At 40.7% G+C, this 27776-nt stretch overlaps 1 protein-coding gene across 1 annotated transcript in view; it reads right to left on the bottom strand.

Annotated features, from left to right (window-relative positions):
- CPS1 (carbamoyl-phosphate synthase 1) overlaps nt 1–27776 on the bottom strand; it is a 198399-nt gene that overhangs the window by 51158 nt on the left and 119465 nt on the right. The window contains exons 22-28 of the mRNA XM_067463940.1: nt 25927–26068; nt 21592–21657; nt 18578–18641; nt 16759–16940; nt 14497–14691; nt 8455–8522; nt 4033–4108 (exon numbers count right to left, since the gene is read on the bottom strand). Of these exons, the coding sequence (XP_067320041.1) occupies nt 4033–4108; nt 8455–8522; nt 14497–14691; nt 16759–16940; nt 18578–18641; nt 21592–21657; nt 25927–26068 (793 nt within the window). The remainder of the gene's footprint in view (nt 1–4032; nt 4109–8454; nt 8523–14496; nt 14692–16758; nt 16941–18577; nt 18642–21591; nt 21658–25926; nt 26069–27776) is intronic.

Here is a 27776-nt window from a genome sequence, read left to right as displayed (position 1 = left end):
AATTTATTCAGCCCATGTGAAACTTCTCTCCTCTTTCATGTGTCTACTAGGGTTTTTTTGTTAGTCTTATCAAATTAGTTAAATTCGTACTTAAGACATGATATCTGAATTTCAGAATCGAAACTTACCCAATTTTTTTTTGTTAGAATTCGGTAAATCTCAGAAGCCTCCCAAAGTCCCTTTCATTTTCAGCACAAGGAAGTAAAGCAAAGCCAAAAAGGCTGCCTTTCCTCTTCTAATTAATGACCTCTCGCCATTAGGAGAGGAAAGCAGCAGGGAGAAAGCAGAATTCACTCGGAAAGAGACTGAGAAAGCACAGAATTCTGGGAAATGTATTCTGGGAAGCTGAGGAGCCCTATGCTGAGAATTAAAAGCCCGTAGCCAGGATTTTGATTCGGGGGGGGGGGTGAGTTTGGTTCGGCGGGGGGGGGGGGGGCTGAGTCTGAGTGAAAGAGGGTCTACCCTAACAAACCTTTTATATCGTTACCCCAATACCCCCATGCATACGGGATATATTGAGCATGGTGATCAGATCATGATATGAATAAACATAATAGTTTAAATATTGTACCAGTAAGGCCTTCTCGCAGACCACCATGAGAATTGGGGGGGGGGGGCTGAAGCCCCCAAGCCCCCCCCCCCCCACAGCTACATGCTTGGCCCTGCCCTAAACTACATTTCCCAGAATTCTGCTCCAATAGCTATAAAAATGAGGGAGAAAGGAGCTCCTGAAGTTTCTCCACTTGTGCAATTACTATAATAAAAATGACTTGTTATAGTAATGATATGTTTACTAATGATACTTTAGGATGCACCACTGTTTCATTTCTCATTTCTCAAGTGATTTTGTAATGACTTTTGAAACATTATTTTATTGATCGTACAGTGGCTACCCGTTCTGCTAAAGGGCATTGCAATAGACTCTGAGACCATTATCACCCTGGAAAATCTAGAGCCTGAGTGTCACTCTACCTTGGTCCACTCATCTGATATAAAACTTTCTTGTCTAACCCAAAACAAATGTGCTATTTGATATTGGTAAAATTTCAGAATCAATAGTAGTAATCTTTTGAATATTTCATAAACAATGTTGCTTCCTAACCCTTGGCATAGGTTTTATTGCCTCCCTCCTTATCCTTTGGATTCAAGAGGTCTATACTGTCTTGCAAATCAGGGAGAAAGCCCTATCAGGTAGGCATCTGCTCTTCCAGGTTTTGTATTATTAGAGCAATGCAAGAGGGACTGAAGGTGAAGAGAGTGATGTTATATGGAAAGGGATGCTTTCCATGACTACATTGAGATATTTCTTTTTTGTTTTACCTTCCATCTCCTCCAAATTGGGCTCTGATCAATAGAACTCCCCAGTACTTATTTTATTCATCAAGAACAAGGCTTGGAAAAAGCACTTGTTCAACTACAACCCTCAGGCAGCATGACCACTGCTAGGTTTACAAATTAGCTAAGACCCTTTTTTTCCCTTTAATTTCAGTGTGCTACCTGAAAACTCTGCTCTTTTGTCTTCCATTCCTCACTACATGTTCTATTCTTTCTTATATATGGGGCACCAGCATCAAGTGCAGTTACAGCAGCAACTCAGCAGAATATATAATTGTTTAGTAGAGTATATAATGATTTCTTGGATTCCCCCTGCCTCAAGATATTGCTGTATGCTATTTCATTCTTTTTTAAAAAAATACTGATTGCACTTAGTTTGGCTAAGCATCACCTAACAGACTGGTCACATTTCATTCCTTTGTAAAGTACAAAATAAAACTAACCAACAGCTTTTGCCCAGGGTCTTATGAAATGTTTTTATGGGGAATTTGTGACTTTCATCATTTACACAGCAAGCTCTCTAGGCCAATGATGACAGCAAATAAATGTTAAGTGGAAGAGGGACTTTGCCCTTGGGCCAAAGAAAAAACAAGGAGTCCACGCTGAGAAATTAAACTCTGGTTCCTTTTCATTTAAGGAACTGAATGAAGAAATCATTTTTAAAAACAGCAGAATAGAATTCAGTGCAGTAAAAAGTGTCTAAAGCCAATCAGATGTGACTTGGATTATAGTTCTTAAAAATGGAACAAAGTTCGAAAATGTGTTTTTTTATGTTTGAAGTTTATTATAAATTGGCTGCCTCAGTTAACAACTGAATAGGAAACATTTGAGATGTAGCATGTATTCTAAGAGCAAGCAAAGAGCAAGCAAAGTGGCAGCATTCAATTGGGTATTTTCCCCAAGAGCTATCTCTTGTTTGTCTTTGCATTGTTTTTGAGGTTCCATCTATACTTACTATTTAATGCCATTTCAAACTGGTATTGATTGAAGGAAGCAGTTTTGCTGTGCAAATAATGACATGGGGCTTTACCTGATCGGCGCAACTGGGCTGGTGGAGCAATTTGCCTCTTCACCCGAAGAGACAGCAATGAGTTCCGGAGGAACTATTTTAAACAGGGCAGGGCCAGGCCTTTGGCATTGGCCTGCCCTCTTATTCAGTCTGAATCCGAGCGTCGACCCACCACTCCCGCCCATTAAACAGTATATTAGGGTTGCCGTTAAGGAGCTGGGTAGGAATTTTTTCCCCTCTAATGCTCTACAAGGGTTTTTTCGCCTACCCTATACTGTTGCAGGGCAAATTGGGGATGGTGTGGCATTAAATAGGTGATTTCGGTAAAGAGTTAAGAAAAGCTAAAATTTGGTATATGCAGGGGTGAAGGCCATTAACTAAAACACTCACCTAAGGTTCAGTCTGTTGAGGTGAGGGAAATTCTGATGGCCTAGGAATGGGGAGAGTCAGGTCTCAGATATCCTGAGGGGGACTTCTCCGACTCATTTTCCTTTGAGATTGCCAGGATTAGGTTTCCTGGGGACCCGGGGGTTTCGCCCTAACTAGTCGACGGGTAGGCCGGGCAGGGACGCTACCTCGGCTTTGCCACCAAGTTCAGGATCCATAGATTTAGATCCGGTCAAAGTTCAATAGGTAACAATAAAAGTTGCCCATATTTAAACCCAAATACTTGTGTTTGGTCTCGTTATTTCGGGGGTTAGCAGGCAAAGGAAACCCTGAAACTAGTTTGAGACCTGGATGACAATTGCACAAACAACAGAGTGCTGATGTGTATTAGAGACTTCCTTTTGCATACTTTTGGAGGAGTTTGTAGTCTATTTAGCATTAAGTTGTCAGTGTAGATGGGGACTAATTTATGGAGAACCTATGGTGAACCTATTATGGGGTTTCTGAGGTTTTCATGAATTAGTGAAGGTTTACCATAAACCTTCTTCAAAGTCTACCCACAATAAAGGCAGGTATCCAAGGGAGGTGGGGAGGAAACTAAACATTTTAGAGGCACAAAAATAATGGAAGATGACTTGAAGAGGCATCCAACAATAAAGCATAAAGAAGCATAATTAGGACACAATGATGACTGCCTGCTGTCAAGAGAAAAAGAAAGAGGGGTGCTCATATTGCAAGTGAAAACAGCTAAATAAACCAATAACGCACTATCCATTCTTTGTTTTTATTGTTATATCTTGCTCTCTGGCTTGTCTGTTCTTGTATAAACCAGTCATAAGTCAGAATCTGTTCTTAGGTTATGAATTTGGTGTATCTAGAAGAGACAAGACAGAGTACCTGGATAATGGTTGTTGTTGTTGTTATTATTATTATTATTATTATTATTATTATTATTATTTATTGTTCACCTCTCCTTATGGCTCAAGGTGGGGTACAATATGGTTAAAACAGAAAGATAAACCACAACACTATTAAACTACATATAACAAGACACACACAAGATCAACACCAATAAAATGCAGGTTAAAGTTCACAAGTTAAAACTGGCTAGATAGGCCTGCTGGAAGAGAGAGGTCGTCAGTTTTGTTTTAAATTCTGACAGTTCATTTAGCTGTTGGCTCTCTTCTGGCAGGTAATTCCACAGTCTTGGGACGACAGATGGAAAGGTCCTCTGGGTGACGGTTGATAAGAAACGCTACAGCAAAATTAATCTGAGGTAATTATAAAATATGTTACAATACCTGTGAAACTCTGGTTGCCTCTGCTAAGAACTTTTTCATCTCTTTTTCATTATATACTACATTCATTGCTGAGCCACTAAGAAGAGAGAAAGGAAGAAAAATCTTAGGTTAAAGATGCTGTCATATCTTGGTGTTTTCATGTTCAGAATTTCTTGTCTGTTCAAACCAATGTCCCCGTTCTTTCATAGAATCATAGAATCAAAGAGTTGGAAGAGACTTCGTGGGCCATCCAGTCCAACCCCCTGCCAAGAAGCAGGAATATTGCATTCAAAGCACCCCTGACAGATGGCCATCCAGCCTCTGTTTAAAAGCTTCCAAAGAAGGACCCTCCACCACACCCCGGGGCAGAGAGTTCCACTGCTGAATGGCTCTCACAGTCAGGAAGTTCTTCCTCATGTTCAGATGGAATCTCCTTTCTTGTAGTTTGATGCCATTGTTCCACGTCCTAGTCTCCAGGGCAGCAGTAAACAAGCTTGCTCCCTCCTCCCTGTGGCTTCCTCTCACATATTTTATACATGGCTATCATATCCCCTCTCAGTCTTCTCTTCTTCAGACGAAACATGCCTAGCTCCTTAAGCCGCTCCTCATAGGGCTTGTTCCCCAGACCCTTGATCATTTTAGTCGCCCTCCTCTGGACACATTCCAGCTTGTCAACATCTCTCTTCAATTGTGGTGCCCAGAATTGGACACAATATTCCTGTTGTGGTCTAACCAAAGCGGAATAGAGGGGTATAAGCTGAAGCATGAAGGAACTGTTCATCAAAGTGAGTCAGTATTGTACTTATTCGTAAAAGATGAGTGCTACCAAGAACATACTAGAATTAAAGGGGGGGGGGGTTCTGCAGCAGATGTTTCTGTGTTTTTCTTTAAAGGAGCCAGAAACACAGCTTGTTGTTGTGAAAAATGCCTATTTGTGAAATGTTTTTAATTCATCTTAGTGTTGATCCTTTAATTTATCTTCATTCATCTCTGATCTTCTTCCACACAAGACCCAACCACTGCATTTATGGAATCAGAGAATTTGTGTCAGAAAAAGAGGACAATGTGGAAGCCGCTCATACATTCCCAAGGGAGATCTGAATCAGGAGTTTCAAATTCTAGTATTGATCAAGGATATATCTAACAGTGGGGAGAATCTTCCAGGAGAATGAGTTGTGTAGTCCAAAGGTTTAACTCTCTTTGTATTTTTAGAACTATGTTTAATAATAATAATAATAATAATAATAATAATAATAATTCATCTATTATTATTATTATTTATTGACACAAAAGCTAGTGTGTGTGTATGTGTGTGTGTATATATATAAATAATGTGTGTGTGTGTAACACAACAAAGTTGTTGTTTTTTTCATGTCAGGAGTGAGTGCAAGTCGCTCCTGGTGTGAAAGAACTGGCCGTCTGCAAGGACGTTGCCCAGGGGATGCCTGGATGATTTGATGTTTTTATCATCCTTGTGGAAGGCTTCTCTCATGTCCCCGCATGAGGAGATGGAGCTGATAGAGGGAGCTCATCCGCCTCTCCCCGGATTCGAACTTGTGACCTGTCGGTCTTCAGTCCTGCCGGCACAGGGGTTTAACAAAGTTGGAATCAAAGAATCCTTCTCATACTCGAGAATCCTTCAGATTGCATTTAAAGTCCAGTGGAAAAGAAAAAGAATTGGATTGAATTATTTAATGCAAACTTATAGTTAATTGCATTATGGAGGCCTTCTACACATATGCTGATGGCTACACTGTACTGGCAATCATTTTGTCCCTTGGCTTAAATATTCTTTCTGCTTCATTCAGTGTCAGGGTTGCAACCCTCAGATTGATAGTTTGCCTCTCTTTTATTATCAGAAGTCATCAACTCAATTTCCATTTGCGCTTGCAAACTGTGCTCAGCAAACTCTATTTCTCTTCCTATCCTCTCATCTGTGAATAAGCACTTTGCTGCATTAAGCTTTGGAGGGGGAGTATTTAGAACATCTCTGTACATTGATTCAACTCATTTCCAGTTCTCTTTGTTTTGTTTGTCAACCATGTCCTGGGGAAAAAACCAGCTGCCACAGTATAAATTTAATATAAAACATCTACAGCTAAATAGGGGGTTTTCCAGACAGAAGTTGTCAACGTGATCCAGGTATACCCGTCTTCTTTAGAAGTAAAAATTGAAATCATTCTTAGGATAATTTCCAATTCACAAGGGTTCTTTCCTCCACCTCCACATCTCATTTTATGTGTGAATAACATGCTGACATTTACCGCTAATACTCAAAAGTTCCAAGGGAAATGCCAGAAAAATGTGTGCCATTGCATTTGTTTTAGACATTTAACTGCCTAAATTTGAGCTTGCCTGATCACTCAGGTCATCTTTCAAATTCCTCTTCTCTGTACTCCCACTGCTAAAGGATGATAACTACGGAAAGCACAGCCTTCTCACTGATGACTCCTTGGTTATGAAATACCATCCCTAGGGAAACTACCCTTATCTAGAATCCAAGAAACAGACTAAGTACTTATCCCTCCATAGTGCTTTTGATGAATTGGAGATATTCCTGCTCAGGGCAGGTTACATTTTTAAATAAAATATCAATGAAAAAATTATTGGCAATATAAAAAAAAATTGTTGAATATAATTTTTGAAAAGTAAAACATGCTGTTATATACCAGCGAAACAACATGAATTTTACTTTAAAAATATCAACATATGACATTTTGTTTCAAATATGTTAACAATACATCCCACAGACACACTGAATACATCCAACCACCTCATCAGATGGACTTATTTTTGACAGCATGTGCCAGATCTTCTATAGTTTTATGACAGAGCAGACTGGCTCCCATCCCACAATACTGAACTACTTCTGATGTGATAGTTCCAATGGGATAATTCCGATGGGGCTCCGTTGTAAAACTATAGAAGATCTGGCATATGCTACAACTCAGCGGCAACTCAGAAAACTTCCCATGTTGCCTCTGAAGCAATAGGAGGAAGCTGGGCAGCTGACTCTTCCCCCCATGTGATGGGACAAGCGTGTGGGGCAACGGGTTCCCCAAGCGCCCTACAGGCACAGCCATATTCACCACAATGCATGGTGATTCCAATGGCTCATCTGATGAGGTCATATGTTTCATAGCTGGACCTAAAGCCTTTAAACAAGGATGTGTGATGGACAGGGAAGTGAAAAATTTCATAAATTGATTCTACTCTGGCACATATTGCAGCTAGGAATCGGCATGAAAAATGCTGGTTCTAGGTTATATTTTGGCTCGACTGCGGTTCTGTCATCTGCTGAAGCAGGTTCAGCATGGCTGAGCATGAGCTGGATTCCCATTCTTCTTCCCCCTCCCCCATTTCCTAATCCGCCCTAAGAAAGAAAGAAAATATGGACATATCTGTGTTTGTGCACTGCCTGAACACAAGTGCAAACCCTGCTTCATGATTTGAACTTCCCCTTTGTGTGTGTGTTTTTAATGCAGGGTGCAGCTGTAGTAAGCCCCATTCTCTAAAAATTAACATGGTTTAAATTGACCCTTAACCTCTCATTCCCAAATCACATTGAAATGCTCATCCAAAAGTAACATTTTGAAATAAGTTACGAGTTATTTCATGTATTGTCAAAGGCTTTCATGGCTGGAATCACTGGGTTGTTGTAGGTTTTTCGGGCTATATGGCCGTGTTCTAGAAGCATTATCTCCTGATGTTTTGCCTGCATCTATGGCAAGCATCCTCAGAGTTTGTGAGGTCCTCACAACCTCTGAGGATGCTTGCCATAGATTCAGACGAAACATCAGGAGAGAATGCTTTTAGAACAGTGGTTCTCAACCTGGGGTCCCCAGATGTTTTTAGTCTCCAACTCCCAGAAAAGCTCCACTTTCTTGATCCCAAGCAGGGGACTCCCAGAAATCCTAACAGCTGGTAAACTGGCTGGGATTTCTGGGAGTTGTAGGCCAAAACACCTGGGGACCCACAGGTTGAGAACCACTGTTTTAGAACATGGCCATATAGCCCGAAAAACCTACAAAACTAATTATTTGTTTCAATCCCCTCCCACTGTTATTACTGTATAACTGTGTTGCTTTATACTGAGGAAGCTTAAGGAGTCACTTATTTCAGAGCATGTTATTTCTGAGCTCTGGCATGTGAGTGCATAATGAGGAAGGAAGGAAGGAAGGAAGGAGGCAATGTTATGCTTAATTACAAACTTATAAGGAACAACCCTGCTTTGGCATTTCAAATACAACATTAAATTAAAAGGCCATGTTCTGACTTCAGTTACAAAGTGACCAACCAGGTATCTTTAGCTATCAGAGTGCACGTGGGTCTGAAAACCAGATAACATCCACATGTGGCATTAGCAGTATTCAAAAAATGTTCACATCTCAGTTCATGCAGGCAATGCAGAAATTTCAGCATGTACTGAAAAATAAGACTTACCTCAAGACGTAAGAAGGTCTCAACAAGCATGGATAGCTAACCAAGTTTGCAAATGCAACAGCATCATCCTAAAATTATGAAAAGATCAAGTTTGCAGTTGATATGAATCGTGCACTTTCATTTTTAGAAAATGGGGAAAAGAATTTCCTAACTTTTCTGAATGAGAGATCTGGTAGCATCATGGAGAAGCTCAGGAAAGCGGTTTTGTAAATCTGAAGTGTGGCTGCTGAACCTATTGTGTCATTCAGATGTATCTACTAGGCTTAGGTGGTTTCGTTCGTCAATTTCGTAATTCGTTATTAATTCGTATTTAAATTAGCTTACGATCCAATATTGAGCCATGCAGGAATACTGTGAGGAGTAAATTAGATTCGAAACATGTCTGGTGCAAGTTTTATAGTTTTTGTTTGTTTTATCACACCAACAGTCAACAACAGAGGGAGAGGGAAGCTTCAGAAGTTCCCCCTGTCCCATTTGGAGGTTTTTTTTAGCATATTGCGCAATCGCGTCCGCCATTAACGAATCGATTCGTAATTATACGAAATTTCGTAAATTTTGAAATTTTTAAAAGGAAAATTTCGGAATTCTTTTAAAAAACAAAACGCAATGGACCCCTAAAAAATGAAACGGGTTTAGAAAAAAAATTTCCGTTGTTACCCAAGCCTAGTATCTACCTTGTCAAAAGGCCAGTACTCAGTTATTGTTATATGGCTGGCCCAAATTCTTTAAACAGTCTTGGTTTTCGTCCGTTAATACTCAGCTCATTTTTTATGCTTTAAAATGGTAGCACATAGAGAATTTGTGGGACCCCCACTGGGGTTCAAATTACCATATATGAAGAATTCCATGATTTATCCTTTCTGTATTTTTCCTCCTTAAAAGGACCAAAAACCAAAACCATATTGTGGAGACTACACTGAACTGAAGGAAGGTACTGGGGAAAAGGCTGCTTAATTTTTCTTCTTGTATTACTTCCTCCACAGGTACAAAACAAAGCTTGGGAAAAAACATGTTACAAGTAACACACTACTTTCTGGGGTGAATAAAAGGTTTGCTAACAGCTTTTTCTTTTGTGTATGTAACATATCACATTTTAATTTTTCCCCTCAATGCATTGCAATCTTGTCATGGTGAGGGGGCTTGTGTGTTCCAGTGAACCTGTGGGCGAAGCCATCAGAGTCATGTGCCACAGAGTCAAGGCCACAGGGGAGGGATCAGACCAAGCACAATCCGAAGTCCTCAATGGTGGAGAAGGCAGAAGATAACATGGTACATGTTACAATGGCTGTGAAAGCAGAGGAAGGCTGCAACAGAGGAGAAGCCACCAGTTGTCAGGCTAACCATACCACTGGATGTGATCCTCATTCTATGAGGACTGTGTGTTGGTCGGGTGTGGACTGACCCCCACACAAAAAACAAATTCACGCACAAGGGTCTTCCAAGGAAAAGAAAAAGAAACCGACAAAAGTCACATAGCAATTAGCAAGTGGTGACGGGCAGGAATGTGAAATCTGGAAGCCCCTAGTTACAGACTGGCACATGGGTGGAGGATATGGATTCTGTTGTTCTACCTCAAGGTCCAAGGCAGTTGAGTAGCATCCATGAATGAGCAGCCCTTTTGAGGATATTCTCTGCTCACCCCATATGGGGAGAGGGCTAAACATAAATGCCCTAAACATAGTTTGCCTCTCTTATCCCTGACTCGACTGCCAAATCCAGAGGTGTCACCACCTTGCAGCCAAAAAAGAAAAATGAACTTTGGAACATTGAACATACGGACACTGTGGAAAAACACAGACAATGAACGTCCTGAATGAAGGGCTGCTATTATTGCAAGGGAGCTTAGATGCTTTAACGCTTATACAATGCACTTCAAGAGACCCAGAGAGCATAAGAGGGACAGCTCAAGGAAGAAAAGAGAAACTACATCTGCTTCTGGAAGGAACTGCCTGAACAAAAAGGAAGAATTCACGGAGTCAGCTGGTGAAATGACCTGGCGAAGCATCAGTCTGAAGCACCCATCAGCATTAACAAACAACTCTCAACCCTCCGAATTAATTTTGCCAAAAACAAGCAAGCAACTATCATAAGTGTCCATGCACCAACACTAGATGTTGATTAAGACATCAAGGAAAAAATTTAAAGTCAACTGGACACAGCGAAGATATCTAAGGAGGTCAAATCATCCTCCTGGGTGATTGTAATGCAAGAGTTGGATGAGATTTTGACCTGTAGCCAGAAAAGGAAAGATGTGGTTGGAAACAACAACCTGAATGACATCCTATTTCTCACCAAATGTTCGAAACACGGCCTTGTCATCACCAACATGCTCTTCCACCAAAAAATAAACAAGTTTAAGGCACCATGGAAGCATTGGCACCTCTTAGACCATGTAATTATATGTGCCAGAGACCACTGCAATGTGCTTCTCACATGAGCCATGACAGATACTGCGAAGCCCTTGCCCTTAAAAACTGTGGCCTAGACACCAAGGTCCGGTGTTACCAACAGTGCTATGGAATTTGAAGAGGTACGAATAGGGGGTGAGAGGGAGAAACGTGTCAAGATAAAGGCACATCAAACCAACTCTTGTTGGGACTGCCTTCAATCTGGAAACTGATGTCCTCACTACAAAAGAATATGCAGATCAAGAATAGGTCTCTATAGTCACCTAAGGACCCACTGTCAAGAACCTAGATTTGGAAAGCAATCATACTCAGTCACAAGTGATAACTGATAATAATCACATTTTCATGCTACTTTTGGAGAGTTGAAATGATTGTGAAGGACTTTTTGGATTGGCCCACTCCATTTTAGGCCATTTTCAAGCATTAGTTCTAAAAAAAGAAATAGAAAGGTCAGAGAGACAGACGTGTAATAGTTTGAGAGCTGGAGTAGGTTGCCAGAAGACTAGGGTTCAAACTTTCTCTCACCCAGGAAAACTCGTTGGACAACCTTGGTTTAGTCATATATTTTTAGACTTTAGGAAGATAATAGCTAATCCCTCTGAATTATTTTGGCCATGAAAACATTATGACAGAATTGCTATAGGGTCAGAGTTGACATGAAGGACACAATAAGAAGAATAAGTGACACAATAAAGTACTAAAAAAAGTACTGTTGATAGCCGTTTCCTTGTGATATTGTACTATGATGTATAATAGAATATTTTGTTTCGATGTGTAAGATTGACTTCAAAAATAATACAAGTTTTGGAGGATTATTTTGGACTATGAAATCGTCAGAAGAACTAAGCAGTTTTCTTCCCCACTCCTTCTCTCTTTTTATTATGCAAACTGTCCCAGTCTGTTTGAGATTTTTGAAAACCAATAGAAAAAGGAATTACAAAGTTCTTGTTTAAACCTTATATTTTAGACTGAGAAACCAATAAAAGGTAACGTATTTGGCTCTGGGAAAATGTACAGAACCCAGTCCTTGCAAAAATGAAGTCCAGAGATGACAGCACCCCTGGAGAAAAACTCCTTATTCCCTTTTCAAGGCCAAAATAAGTTAATTGGAATTTTATGAACGGGTCACTAGTTTTCAGGGAGTGAACATACTGGAAATAAAATAGTTCAAGAAGTTGGCATTTAAGAGATAGGTCAATAGTGAGGTCTGCCATGGTCAACTGATTTGTATTTCTAAAATCAATGCCTTGATCTAACCACTGATATACTTTGATTCACACATTTCCTTTTTTAATACAGTTCAATAAAACCCTAAAATTATACCACAAAGAATATAAAATGCATATATTAAAGTAAAATGCACATTACAGTGTATAAGAGAATTTTCAAAAATCTCCATGAGGGGCAACCTTTATACAACATTTGCATTATTTTTAGGGACAAAAGAACAATAGGTAATGATGCAGGGATATGATTAAATACATGGGAAACTGAGAGAGACTAGAATTGGTCCATCTTGCTGAGCTCGATGGATTTCATCACATGGAGCTGGAGAAAACGAGGGAAAGCAAGAGAAAGGGGGGAGTTTCATTGGGTTCTGCCTTTAAAGAAGACGAAGAATTTACTCACTTCCATCATACTAAGATTGCCTCCTCCAGCTTCTAACTCAACCATATACTCAATTTCCATCACATGGGCAGGCAATGACTCCTCCCGTTTCAAGGATATCAGCACACTTTTTAAAACAGGCATCCTTTAAGGCAGCACTGCATTCAAGACCCTTCCATTGACACAGAAGCACCTTTCAAATGCATTGTGGCACTGGGGTTGTTTGCACTCAAGACCCTTGACTGAAACAGAAGCACCTTTCTTAGTGCGGCACTTTCCCTTGAGTCTTTTGCACTGAGATTTCCTTCCATTGGCCCTCCAGGATTTTGATTATTTATCTTTTTAAAAACATCACCCCAGATCATAGTGAGTGGTTTTAAATTAATCCTTGTCTTTCCCAGCACCTTTGGGTTGATGACTGATCTCTCCCCAAGCCTCTGCATTGGCAGTCTGGGGAAACTGGCATTTTGGCTCACCCCACACACAGTGTCATTATTTTATTTACAAGCAGGCAACAGGGATTAACATCACATGGGGTAATTGGCCATTTTGCCCATCTCTATGCGGGGAATCTCGATAAAATAGTGAAGAGTAGAGACATCACACTGGCAACCAAAATCCGTATAGCTAAAGCAATGGTATTCCCCATAGTCACCTACGGATGTGAGAGCTGGACCAAAAGGAAGACTGAGCAAAGGAAGATAGATGAACTGTGGTGCTCGAGGAATGTTCTGAGAGTGCCTTGGACCACGAGAAGATCCAACCAGTCCATACTTCAGGAAATAAAGCCCAACTGCTCATTGAAGGGAAGGATATTAGAGGCAAAGATGAAGTATTTTGGCCACATAAAGACAAGAAAGCTTAGAGAAGACAGTTATGCTGGGGAAAATGGAAGGAAAAAGGAAGAGGGGCCGACCAAGGGCAAGATGGATGGATGGCACCCTTGAAGTGACTGGATTGACCTTGAAGGAGCTGGGGGTGGTGACGACTGACAGGGAGCTCTGGCGTGGGCTGGTCCATGAGGTCACGAAGAGTCGGAAGCGACTGAATAAATGAACAACAACATGTGGGGAATTAAAAAATAAGTTGAATTTCAACTAGCTTAGGAATCATTGGAAAAACCAAAACTTTAGAAACCACAAAGTACCTCACCACCACAACTGAAAGGCACAATGGGTTGCCTTTCCTTAAATGTGTAGAAAGACTGATTGTGTGTGTGTGTGGCAAAGTCGTAAGAATTATGAACACTTGGGATTCCAGAAAATATGGTTCCTCAAGCTGAAGCTAATGTTCAGCAAACTGAACAATTGTTTTCTTCAACCCAGCACCCTGTGTTGCCTGCTGGTTCAGGTGACAGTATAAGCAAACCATGGTTCTGTCTGAGTCTTATTCACTCAATATGGTATAGAGATATAATAGCACAATGCATTTGAAATGACCAATGAGTATGCAAAATGTACCAATGTGGACAGCAGATTGGAGGAGGGACAATAAAAATCACTCCAGCCCAAGCAGGTCAGAAAAAAGGAATCAAACTCTGTATTCTCCTTGATATATACTTCAGAGGGGGGCACATAAATAAGCAGTTACCATAGCATGTGCCCCAATCTGCTTTCAGAAGCGGTAAATCCCAAATGAAAGCTCACTGGGAACTAGGCACCAGCTTGCTTGACTTTATGGATGACAGATTTAAGCTTTTGCTGAAATATAAATGCATCCTTCCAGGAATAGACAGAAAAACTGTAATTGTCACTATTGTCTTAAATCAGTATTACTAAACAGAGATTTTGTGTGTGTGTGGTGAGTCAGCATGGTGTAGTGGTGCAAGCATTGAACTACAACTCTGGCAACCATGGCTTGAATTCCTACACAACCAGGGAAATCCAATGGGTGCAAAAGTCATACTATCTCTGACTCAAAACAAATATTGCCAGAAAACCCCATGATAACTTGAACTTCATATCACCATAGTCCAAAATTGACTTGAAGGTACACAACATTAATAATATGCATATTTAGTACATACCAAGGAATCAACTGCTTTCCAGGGTGCCTGAGCCACCTGTAACTGATCGAGAACAGCTGAAAATACAGATCGGTCTTCTGCCCGGTCAACCTGCAGAGGGTGTGTACCCATAATTTCAATCCCATTCTTGTAGAGTGGCACAGCTAGGTTATTTGGAATCTGTCCACCTACAGAGATGATGCAACCATCACATGCCTATAGGATTTAGATGCAAAGAAAATATTAGGAAACACAGTGCAGTTCATTAACTGTAACCAGCCATCAATAAACATGAAACAGAAATGAGAAAAGCTTGGATCACAGAAACACAAGACTGCTTGGCTCTCACACAAAGATATTGCAGTGGTCCCCTTCTAGTAGTGGTGACTTACAACCTGAAAACAGAGCATTTACAAGATTGGGTATCCAGAAAACACCTTTTTAGATACTCTGAAACTGAAAAATGTTGCCAAACAGCTGTGGCTGTCAAAAACCCTCATCATGATATTCAAATATAATCATAGAGCTGGAAGAGACCTTGTGGGCCATCCAGTCCAACCCTGTGCCAAGAAGCAGGAAAATCGCATTCAAAGCTCCCCGACAGATGGCCATCCAGCCTATGTTTAAAAGCCTCCATAGAAGGAGCCCCCACCACACTTTGGGGTAGAGAGTTCCACTGCTGAACGGCTCTCACAGTCAGGAAGTTCTTCCTCATGTTCAGATGGAATCTCCTTTCTTGTAGTTTGAAGCCATTGTTCCATGTCCTAGTCTCCATGGCAGCAAGCTTGTTCCTTCCTCCCTGTGACTGCCCCTCACATATTTATCCATGGCTATCATGCCTCCTCTCAGCCTTCTCTTCTACAGGCTTAACATGTCCAGCTCTTTAAGCCACTCCTCATAGGGCTTGTTCTCCAGACCCTTGATCATTTTAGTCGCCTTCCTCTGGACACATTCCAGCTTGTCAACTAGAGATGGGAAATAATTAAAATACCACACCCCCCCCCCCCGCCCCAAAATGCTCGGAATTTTGTTTTGCGACTCTCATGAAACCTTAAAGAGAATAATTCTGGACTGGCAGGAATCTTAGCAATTATGGATGCATTCTTCCCAAAACTTATACATGTATTTTGCACAGAAATATTTTCTGTGCAGAAAATGTTGTTTTCTATGAGATAAACCAGCTGTAAATGAGCTATTTCCCATTCAGTTTCTCCGATGCAAGAAGGACAGTGGATCTTGTTTCCCAAAATTGATAAGTTGGTGTGTTGCCTTGCCCTGAATTTTATTTTAGTTTTTTGAGGGGGGAAAAACTAGCCAGACACTAGATATTAACTGAATTACAATCCATGCTGTCTTGCCCACTGGATCAGGCTTCTATCCATTTAGCAATAACATGTCAAAACGTTTAGGGAATTTATGTTTAAAAAGCATGAACATACTAAATATTCTGTTTTGGGGGAAAGAGCTCTTACGCATCTAGAATTCTGAAATCCAAAACACTCCAAGATCAACTACATGAGTGGCTGTGATAATGACACCTTTGTTCTCATAGTTCAATGTACATAAACTTTGTTTCGCACACAAAGTATAAAACTAGAGTATAAAATGACCCTCAAGCTATGTATAACATGTACACGAAGTGTGAATGAATTCTGCGTTTAGCATTGTGGTCTATTTCCATGATATCTCATGCTTGGTATTAGACGTGTTTTGTAAATATATGCAAATATAGGTATCCCAATATCTGAAAAAATCCAAAACATTTTTGATACCAAGTATTTTGGATGAGGGATACTCAACCTATACAAACATGTCATAGCAACCCATGAAAGATACCGAGATATTACACACAATAGATGCCCTTATTGTAATGTTTTGCATTTTAAAAATCATTGTAGCTTCAGTGTCATTGTCCTGATACATAAAATTAAGCATGTGTGTAATTGCTTTCACAATCACAGGTTAAAATTAAGCTCACCAAGGGCAGAACAATTTGAGCCATAAATAACTGTGAAATAAATGTAATCAGCTTGTAAATACTGCACAATATGTCATATCTGGAGGCAGGGGAAGCTGCATTTATTTGGCACTCATGACTGAGTACTTACTAGGATCAGCAACGCCATGCAAAATATAATGTCAGGGTCAAAACAAGTAGCTTTAGGAAGTGCCCAGCCAAAGGTGGCAGCATGACTGATTGCAAAGGGCTTGGCTTGTATTACAGAACCTCAATTTTTATCCCTTTGAGGCTTGCTCCATTTCATAATCTTATATTTATTTTACCTCCTGTTGGTAGATGTCCAAGATTCTCTCCAGTGTCAGTTCATCAAAGTAGAGCCTGTCACACTCATCAAAATCAGTGCTCACTGTCTCTGGGTTGCAGTTCACTACAACTGTCTTTTTGCAGAGCTGGCGCAATGTGCGGATGCAAGAAACGGCACACCAGTCAAACTCCACACTGCTCCCTGCCAAGACAGAGATGGAGCTAGACAGGATTTTAAAAGGATAGCACAGAGCAAGGAATGCCTACAGGTATTGAAACATGTCAAGGTCAGGGAAAGGAATCTAATCTTTCCAAATATAGGCACAGGTGTTTGCAGCTGTAAACATGTATGCTCCTGGACCAGTGGAGTAGTATCTTCCCAGAATTCCTGTAGTAGTGTTCTGTCGCTGCTGGGCTTGAAACGAAGTGCTTTTAAAACAGGACGTGCAACTTCAGCCCAACGGGAAGCCAGGGGGCCTGAAGAGAAGTCCTTAGAGGATTTTCCCCCATTAAATGGTCTTTAGAAGACTTGAGCTTAAATACAACAAAGTCTTTTATTGATGAACAATTAAACAGAAACTTCAAGGCTTTCTTGGTAGAGTATTGGTTCTCTTAATCTTGTCCACAGGGGACAGGCACTATCTTCAATAACGTTTTCTTTAAAGGAAAATTCCCATTTTTAACTTCTCCCAGGCTGACTGAAATCCAACCCTCACTGGTGTGGGCTCCGCTACCAGGCCGAACTGCTTCTCAAACTGAGTGGACCTACTAGCAAGGCAGTGGATGTTCTCCAGCTGGAGCTCTTTAGTCTTTAAGGCTGTTATTTCCTCCGAAATTCCTCAGGGCTGTAAGGGTGTTTCCCAGGAACCTTTGGGAATCTTAAGATGCTCTTAAGACTGTCCTCCCCCGGGAAGTCTTAAGGGTTGAAGCCTTTGTACAGGAGAAAGTCTGTACACGTCCTGTACATTGACTTCCTAGCTGAGACTAACTGAAAAATGGCTCCCTTCCCCCCAAAGCCCAAAAAGGGGGCAGAACTAGGGAACACAACGATAACTGACAGGTGGCTTGCCCTATGACTGCAGCCAAAAGAAGCCACCTATCTGCAGAGTCCCTGAAACTCAGGACTACAAACAAACATTCAATGCAAAGCAAACAAAATTGGAGCTCCAGGTACAGCTGTACCTGCACAAGTAGTGCATAGGTCCTGGAACCATTAACATTCTTCCTCATCTATGATATCTAAACCATCACAAACAGATTTGAAACAGTTCATTGAAATTATTGTCTAGGGGTGCAGCTCTGGGAGAAATGAGAATTTTACTCCCCGAGATAAGAATTGAAATAGTCCTTCATTCCTCAAATTTCCAACCTTTCAGTAACTTAGAATGTCAACTGAACATTTAGGATAAGAGTTTAGGCATTCAAATGAGAAGGCAAGCTTTCCAAGTAGATCCAAATACAACCATTTTTGCATTTTTTGTGAATTAAGCATTTGTAGATATGACTATTCAGAGATTACTGTGTTACTGGAAAACTAAAAATCATGAAATCTATTTTTTTTTCATAAGAGAACATTTCGTTAGGCATCTCTAGGTTTATTCTATGCATTATTCTATGGTCAGTTGCCAGCTGACCCTTCTTAGGCCTTTAAAGTATTCAGCACCTTTATTTCCAATGCTACAAAATGCAGCACTCAAATCACATAATGCAAGTTTTGCATGAGAAATTCAAGTACGCTGTGAAATGCTATTACAGAAGAAGTGTGCCAAACAAAGCAAAAGGACTTTCAGAGGAGAGGCTTAGCTGTGAAATGACAAGAGGACTATAAGCAAGATTTACCTATGTGATACGGTCCACAGCCCAGCACCATCATTCCATGGTCATCAAATTTTACATCATGCTCCTGAAATAGAACACAATAAGAGAAGTTATTGAGAATTACTCTCAACAGCATCCACTGTGCTCATGATAATAAACCATCTGTAGCTCATAGGTTTTTTTTTTCCTCTAGAAATAAGACTATTCGGGTTTTAGTTTGACCTCATTTAACTCCACACTGAAATAAGCAGGTTTGTTTTGGTAGTTTAGAAACTCCGTTTTACCTTATAGAAGCATTTTAAAGATGCTGAACCACCCTTGTGACATACGTCCTGTGTCTCATTGAAATAGAATGGAATGAATAATCACATAATAAACAAGGGAATATATAGGTTTAAAATAGCATTCTAATCTTTCCAATGATTAATGCTGGCTTGCAAAACAATGTTGCCGTAATGAATGTTTTCAATTAAAAAACAACTTCTAAGATGCCACACTCTGTGACCTCAGATCAGGGTTTGTGATATAGCTATCAGCAGTGCTTCTGAATTTGGGCCCAGCAGAAAGAGCTATATCTAAAGACTTAGGAAGACAGATTCAGCCAACACAGGGCCAGAGCTACATAGAAAGCAGATACTGCAAAAGGACCAGTTTAACTAGTTATGGTAGCACAGAAAATGTTTGCCTATCTGTACAGCTCCACTCCCAAAGTGTTTTGAACCAGTTGTGTTCAGCAACTGGTTCAAAACCAGCGTCATACAGGGAATATACCACTCCTCTGTTATGTCAGCTCCACTGGCTGCCGATCCAGTTCCGAGCACAATTCAAAGTGCTGGTTTTGACCTATAAAACCCTGTACGGCTCCGGCCCAGCATACCTGTCTGAACGTATCTCCATCTATGTCCCACCTCGGGGTTTAAGATCTTCTGGGGAGGCCCTGCTCTCGGCCTCGCCTCTATCACAAGTGAGGTTGGTGGGGACGAGGGACAGGGCCTTCTCAGTGGTGGCCCCTCGCCTGTGGAATTCACTCCCCGGGGAAATTAGGTCATCAACATCCCTTCTCTCCTTCAGAAGGAAGCTGAAAACATGGATATGGGACCAGGCTTTTGGGTAATCTGGCAGACTGACAAGGTAATGACGACCAGAATTTGGAAAGGACTATGGTAATGGGACTTACGGATTTTAGAACTTGGTGAACATTGGCCACTTGATTGGCTTTTTAGTTGTTATTGTGCTAATTGAATATTTTAATTATTGTGGTTATTGCTGTCATGTATTTTATCTGATGAATTGTTGGCATCGAATTGTGCCGGTTGTAAGCCGCCCTGAGTCTCCTCTAGGGGGCTGAGAAGGGTGGGGTAGAAGTGCCCGAAATAAATAAATAAATAAATTCAGCTCATATTGGAACTCACTGGGAAGAAAAGTGATATTCAAGAATGGAAATTATGCTGCAGTTTGGCAGAAGATTGTATACTCTATAGGTTGGAAACCTCAGTAGCTGGAGCTGGCTTTGTCACAAAAATATCATTGCAGATTTGATAAATGTGGATTTAATGATATGTGGGAATGAATGGAAAAATGGAAGATGAATGTATGGATGGAGCGAATAATTTTTGAGACACCAGTATAATATTAAGGCCTGCAATGACTAACTACCTGCTTGCTGGACTGTGATTAAAACCTGCTAATGAGATCTGAAAAGTAAACTCTGATAAGAATTGGGACAGTGATAGCAGAAATGTTTACAATGTTAAGAAGGAAGTCAACATAAGATCAACACCAATCAAGAAGATCAACATCTGGTCAGGAAACTGAGAGAGATCCAGGATGGAAGACGTCTATCATTAATTTACAACTTTGGGACTACATCAGCAGAATATTCCTTTATAAAATCTAATAATGCTCAAAGTGTAGCAGACCTGATGTGTCTGTTCTATCCACTATGCTCTGCTCCATGGGAAGGAGAGAGATAGTGTACCTATGGAGAGTGGCGGATTTGCATGGGAGCAGTCTGGTCACTTTGGGGCTTCTTTCTCAAGGGAAGAGGAAGAGATTTTAGTTTCAGTGAAGAGATTTTAGTTTTGCTTAAGAGATTGCTGCTGGGCCCTAAGCCACAATTCTCTCTTTCATGTATTCTTACTCCAGAGTTTGGAAAAGTTACATTATACTTTTTGGATTGCAGGTTCTTAGTGGTATCTGAGGGATTCTAGAAGTTGTCATCCAAAAATTAACTTTTAAAACTCTGCTCATAATTGCCTATTTATGCCAACACTGCCTCAGCACAAATAAAGCAATCGGCATGTTGATATTCATTTGAGCACACTGCTGGTATGGGAAAGGATTTAACATTTTTCATTACTCAATTGACTGTCAATAAATGGTGTAAAATGGGATAGGGCAGGGCTACCCGTTGTGCTCATAGTATATTGCATTATGTAAATTGAATTTGGTACTGAGAATTTAAATATCTATCTATGTTCTCACTGCAAAATATCTAGGAAAGCCTCCCTCCATCAATAAAATTTCCAGTACTGAGAATTTGGCACTGAGAACGAAATTTTGTATGGAGAATTTAAATTTCTCTCCCGCCCCTTCTAGATAGATAGATAGATAGATAGATAGATATAGATATATAGATATATAGATCACTGCAAAATGTCACGAAAACCTGCTGTCAATAAAATTTCCTGTGGCAGTCCATGATAAAGAGCAAAGGCTATATATCGGTTGCTCATACATGTTGGGAATTAGGGAACAAAACTGTAGCACTATGGGTAAATTTTCACTGTTTGTATCTTTGCTATGCTGACTCAGAAGGACTGTAAATGCTTTGAGCTACATTTTCACATTCTCCATAACAATAGCAGAAAAATATTTCCACCTGTCCTCCAGTGGGATTATGCCTCTGCCAGGTGCTTGAAACCATACCTGTCTCCAAACGGAGTGAATTTTGAGTTGCAAGGTCAATAGATACTAATGGGGGGAAATATATCATAATACGCTGCAGCTATACAGTAGTAAATTACAGTACTTACCTGGCCATTATAAGTGACATAGAGGTAATTAGTTACAGCAGGGTATTCTCCTGCCAGCGTGTCAATCTGCAGAGGCAGAGGAGAAATGGTCATCATGAATACAAACCATTTATTAGGATCCCATGCTTCACTATTTTTTTACTTTTCATTTTGCCCTTCTCCAGATTCACTGGGTTCTATCCCTCCCCTGCCCAGGTACTTTTAGGCAACATGCCAGTCATCATCAAACAAGTATAATTTAACATATTCGTATTATCCGATATACTAGCAATAAATCCATTTTCATACAACAATAGATAGTTTTATTACAGACTTGGAGGGGGAAGGTAAGCTTTGTAGCAGTACAAAACATCATTCAGCCCCATCTTGGTTGATGAACACATATAATCATACAATCATAGAATCAAAGAGTTGAAAGAGACCTCATGGGCCATCCAGTCCAACCCCCTGCCAAGAAGCAGGAATATTGCATTCAAATCACCCCTTACAGATGGCCATCCAGCCTCTGTTTAAAAACTTCCAAAGAAGGAGCCTCCACCACACTCCGGGGCAGAGAGTTCCACTGCTGAACGGCTCTCACAGTCAGGAAGTTCTTCCTCATGTTCAGATGGAATCTCCTCTCTTGTAGTTTGAAGCCATTGTTTCACGTTCTAGTCTCCAGGGAAGCAGAAAACAAGCTTGCTCCTTCCTCCCTGTGGCTTCCCCTCACATATTTATACATGGCTATCATATCTCCTCTCAGCCTTCTCTTCTTCAGGCTAAACATGCCCAGCTCCTTAAGCCGCTCCTCATAGGGCTTGTTCTCCAGACCCTTGATCATTTTAGTCGCCCTCCTCTGGACACATTCCAGCTTGTCAATATCTCTCTTGAATTGTGGTGCCCAGAATTGGACACAATATTCCAGGTGTGGTCTAACCAAAGTGGAATAGAGGGGTAGCATGACTTCCCTAGATCTAGACACTATGCTCCTATTGATGCAGGACAAAATCCCATTGGCTTTTTTTGCCGCCACGTCACATTGTTGGTTCATGTTTAACTTGTTGTCCACGAGGACTCCAATATCTTTTTCACATGTATTGCTCTCGAGCCAGGCATTGTCCCCCATTCTGTATCTTTGCATTTCGTTTTTCCTGCCAAAGTGGAGTATCTTGCATTTGTACCTGTTGAACTTCATTTTGTTAGTTTTGGCCCATCTCTCTAATCTGTCAAGATTGTTTTGAATTCTGCTCCTGTCCTCTGGAGTATTGGCTATCCCTCCCAATTTGGTGTCGTTTGCAAACTTGATGATCATGCCTTCTAGCCCTTCATCTAAGTCATTAATAAAGATGTTAAACAGGACCGGGCCCAGGCTGGAACCCTGCGGAACTCCACTTTTCAACACAATTCTATTGAGTCTTACTTGTTTTTACAGTATTTGCCTATGTGTTTTACTCTATTGTATTTTATACTGTGTTTTATTTTATGTTCTATTTTTAGGCACCTTGTGTCATGTGTAAGCTTCCTGAGTCCCTTTGGGAAGATGGTGGCGAGATACAAGAATAAAGTTATTATTACTATTACTACTATTATTACTATTATCCACACGGCCATATAATGCAGTTTGAACAGCATTATAATAGTGTAGATGGATATAATCCAGGCTTGACTACATTGAACTAGATTATATGGAGGGAGCCCCTCTACAAATCTCCCGTCGCATCATTTTGATGTGACAGGAGCTTGCTATGAGATGCCTGCAAATAGAGGCAGGCTTCTCCGGTAAGTGTACTAGGGAAACAGAGGGCTGGGAGAGATATCTCCTGGGATGATATCAAATTTAAAATACCAATTTTAGCAGGTTTTGAGACTATGTAGAAGGGCCCTGAGATGGAATGGCTCAATAAGGACTATGTATAGTATGTAAACTGGCTGTTGTGGGTCAGAACAGATGCACCCAGAGCACCATGAATGGAATATGTGCCTGGGCAAATGTGAGAAAGGGTACTGAATGGGCGTGTGTGCTTTTGATGACCTTCACAGTCAGAGACCATGTGATTTTGCAAGTGATGGAGGCAGGATGGTAAGCTATTTAAGCTCTGCCTTTTTCATCGGAGCAAATGGAATGAAGGCTCCTAGGGGAGGTTTGCTAAAACCCTGAAACAGTAGTACTCACACTGCAATCTGCTATGTAGAATCACTTTAAAAATAAACAACTACACAATATTTCTACACACTAAGGTATTAATCTAGCCATTCATCACCATCATTGTTACTGAGTGTATGCTGGCTAGGGGTGTTATAATAGTCAGGATCTAAAGATTTGTGTTACAAATTCTGCACAAATGGATCATTTGTGCATGTCTTCATGATTTTGCCTGTCAAATAACACCAAATCATAACCCAGAGTATCTGTGTTGTGTTTTTTTTTTCAAACTAAAAAGGTTTTCAAAAGTGGATGCTATTTTGTAGGGTAGGGATCTGATGTCCTCATTCATGGAGTCAAACATCTAAGTATGCATAGCCAAGTCTTCAGGGACTGTTCAAGATATCTAACAGAGTTTTGCATAAAACAGAAAGGGCATGAAGTAATTATCTAGCAACCCTTAACCATATTAGCATGAGCTTTCATGGTTTCACCTGAAATCCATGAAAGCTCCTGCTGAAATGAATCAATCAGTCTATACCTGCACTGTTTTTCTTTGTGTGGCTGAAACAGTACAGATGAAACACATTCTTTTCTATAACAAAAAAAGAATGCCCTTTCAAAGGATATACTGTCTCTGGTCATTTAATGAAATGAGAAGCAACTTTTGCTCCTATACTGGTAATACCAAGTATCTCACAGAATGGAAAATAGTATAGAAACTTGGAACTTAAGAGAGAGGTATCCAACGATCTCATCAGATGGACTGATTTACCCGTCGTACACCATTTCTTCTCCTCTTTCACCATGGAGCTCCATGGTGAAAGAGGAGAGGAAGTGGTGCACAGTGCCACCACAGTAACAGGGTCCAAATAAGGCAGGTGATATGGGGCATAGAGCACGGGTTCTCCACACCCCCTGCTGGCACCCCATGGATTTGCCACAATGCATAGTGAATCCTTAGTCTAGTGTGATAAGGTCCTAAGTTTGATCATTGGGTTGTGTGGAAACACCTTAGAGCAGGATATTTGAAAGACAAAGAGGCTGGGGAAATCACAGCTTCAACAACAGACTTTCAGGGTACAAAAGTAGTCAATTGTCTCCTTAAAGGAAGTGTGTGGGCAATGACAGCTGGTGGAACCATCTTATCAACAATCTAATCAAAGAGTAAAATGACTACAGGCCACCTATGAAAGAAATGGTAACATTGCTATGAATATGAGATGAGCCTGCTATATGCAGTGCTATCACAATGAATACCAAATGAACGTACAATGATCGGGCACTTAAAATAAAGTATTACTCTATAAAAATTATTGCTTAGAGATGGACAAAAGCAACCACACATTTCATGGCCACACCACCTGATGGCTACTCAAAAGCAGGCTAGAGGAGACAGCCTTAGCTGTATAAGAGTGCAAAAGAACACAAGTCTTCAAAATGTTTTCTGTCAGATCAATGACGTGGCTTTCCTATAAGCCACTTGGTAGCCTGAAGTCTTAAAACTTGTCAAGCCACAGAATTTTCTCATAAGAATTCAGGCAAGTCACACATGATTTTTTTTTCTAAGGTCTCCTCAAGGGTCACCTGCAATGGGTTGGCTACATGATTCCCATCCCTGTCCTTGAAAAAAAAAAATAATGCCTGGAAAGCAAATAGGCAAAACTCAGAAAATATCATTTTTAGATCACAGCACAAAGAATCCTCCAGTCAGCATGCCCCCATGTTTTTGAATCCTGGGAACTACAATCCCAAAAAAAGTATTTTTTTCCAAATTTTCTGGAGTTAATTTGAGCAAATGCAACAACTTCCAAATGTTGTTGTCTGCATGCCAGGAGGACTCCAGAAGTACTTTAATGGGTAAGTTATTTTAATTTTTATGGACTTCTTTTGGGGGTTTTGGGGTGATTTGAATGTAATATTCCTGCTTCTTGGCAGGGGGTTGGACTGGATGGCCCATGAGGTCTCTTCCAACTCTTTGATTCTATGATTTGATTCTATGATTCTATCTTAGAAAACTCAATGGGGACAGACTGACTTTTTCAAGGCTACTTTCACATCCTCTAGGAAGACACCTCATTTGTTATTTGGATAATGTGGACAGTTGTTTCCTCTACTGTAAATTAATTTTCATGGAACAGTTTAATTTCATGTCTGCCTTGAATAGATACACCATGACATCATCATCCTACTGGCAAGCCACATAGTTCTACCTGTTTCACCCAGGGCGTTATGTTCTTCTTCAGCCTCAGGTCCCTGCTCTGTGCCTCAGAGATTCCCAGACATTTCCCGATCTGCTTATCCGAGAAGCCGATCTGCTTGGCTCTCCTCAGGCTTTCCTCTGGAATGGTTTCCCTGGGATAAAAACCAGAAGAATTTATTATGGGTACAGTAGACTTTATGTGCATCTCAGATGTTGTTTGAACTCAATGGGAAAAGGGGAGACATTTGAAGCTCACACTCATGACATATGAATCCAATTACCTACTATTACTCAGGGGAACACTTGCATCCTTAAACTTACCCTCATATGCCGTTGAGGTGAAAATACCGATACAGAATAAAACATAAGCTAATGGACTGGTAGCAATCTTATCCTGGGATGCAAACCTTTATCCCCAGAAATCTAACACAGGCGACTTCTAGATAACATTTAAATGCACGCTGAAAAGGGTTTACGTCTGCACACCTCCCCACAAAACTGTAGTTTCCTGGAGGGGTATCTAGATGTCCTCCTGGGACCCCCCCCCCAAAAAACCCCAAAAGAAGTCCATAAAAATTAAAATAACTTACCCATTAAAGTACTTCTGGAGTCCTCCTGGCATGTAGAAATGATACACAAGGAGACCGGGGGGTGGGATTTTTCCTCCTCAGCTCCCTCCCCCCTGGCCCCCATCTCCTGGCACATCATTTTTACATGCTAAGAGGACTCTAGAAGTACTTTAATGGAGCCCAGGTAAGTTCTTTTAATTTTTACAGGCTTCTTTTGGGGGGTTTTGAGGAGGGATTGGTGCCATCTTGGTTTTTTGGGCTCATTCAGCCTAAAAAGGCCAAAAGGCCCATACCTGGAAAGACCTTGATCTTATTAAAGATCTGGGTCTTACCAGATATCAAAGTACAAAGCAGAATTTTTAGATCTTTTATTTTGCTTTTTTCTTGAATTAATTCAATTTTATTAGAGGCGTTGTTTGGATTCCTTTGGTAAGCATATCTGAGCTTCCACAGTTTGGGCTCTGTCTGGATAGGTCAACAGATACATTCAGACAAATACATTAAAATTATATATTGCAAGTGAGATCCTATAGAATATTGTACCTCTCATATCCAGAAACATGTGTGCATGTGTGTGTGTGTGCATGCCTTCAGGTCACATATCAACTTATGGAGATATCATGAATTTCATAGACTTGTCTTAGACAGTACGGCAAGAATATTTAGCAGCCACTTAAAACCCCGCCCCCATTTTTATTATTTATTAAGATTTTAAGCAGAGTACAATAAAAACCATCATAATATACCATATATATTAATGTATAAGTCAGGAAACTTGAGTCAAAAATTGACCCCAAAGTCTAGGTCAATTTATCCATAGGTCAATGGACCTCATCACACTTACCTTAAACAATTCCTAGGAGACTTCTACCCCATCTTCAGGATGAAGCCTGACACACGACATTGTGTGACTTCTGGTGGAGGCCTACCCACAACTGGGGCGAAAGCATTGCTGAATGCTTTCTCTCCAACATGGGAGGCTTCCTGTGTTGTGCTGGCCTCAATGGATCCAGCACAGGGCCTTGCCAGGAGGGTGATGCTTTCCCTGTGTAATGGGAAAGCATAGTCGAGAGGGAGCTGTGCGCTGGGTGATGAACCCTATCTCTTCTTGTGGAAGCCAGGCAAAGCGGAATGCTTTGCCTGTCCTTTCTGATGAGGCACAATGTAAATACTGCACTGTAATGCTTATGAAATAAGTAATAATCTCTTTTTCTCTTAGTAGAATAGCAAAAGGTGAGCCCTAGGAGAATCTAGTAGAAGCACTGGCCCCCTTTACTCCTTTTGCCACATT

The sequence above is a fragment of the Anolis sagrei genome, chromosome 1, assembly GCF_037176765.1.
Source record: "Anolis sagrei isolate rAnoSag1 chromosome 1, rAnoSag1.mat, whole genome shotgun sequence".
In the NCBI taxonomy this organism is placed as follows: domain Eukaryota; kingdom Metazoa; phylum Chordata; class Lepidosauria; order Squamata; family Dactyloidae; genus Anolis; species Anolis sagrei.
This window is presented reverse-complemented; position numbering and strand designations above follow the sequence as displayed.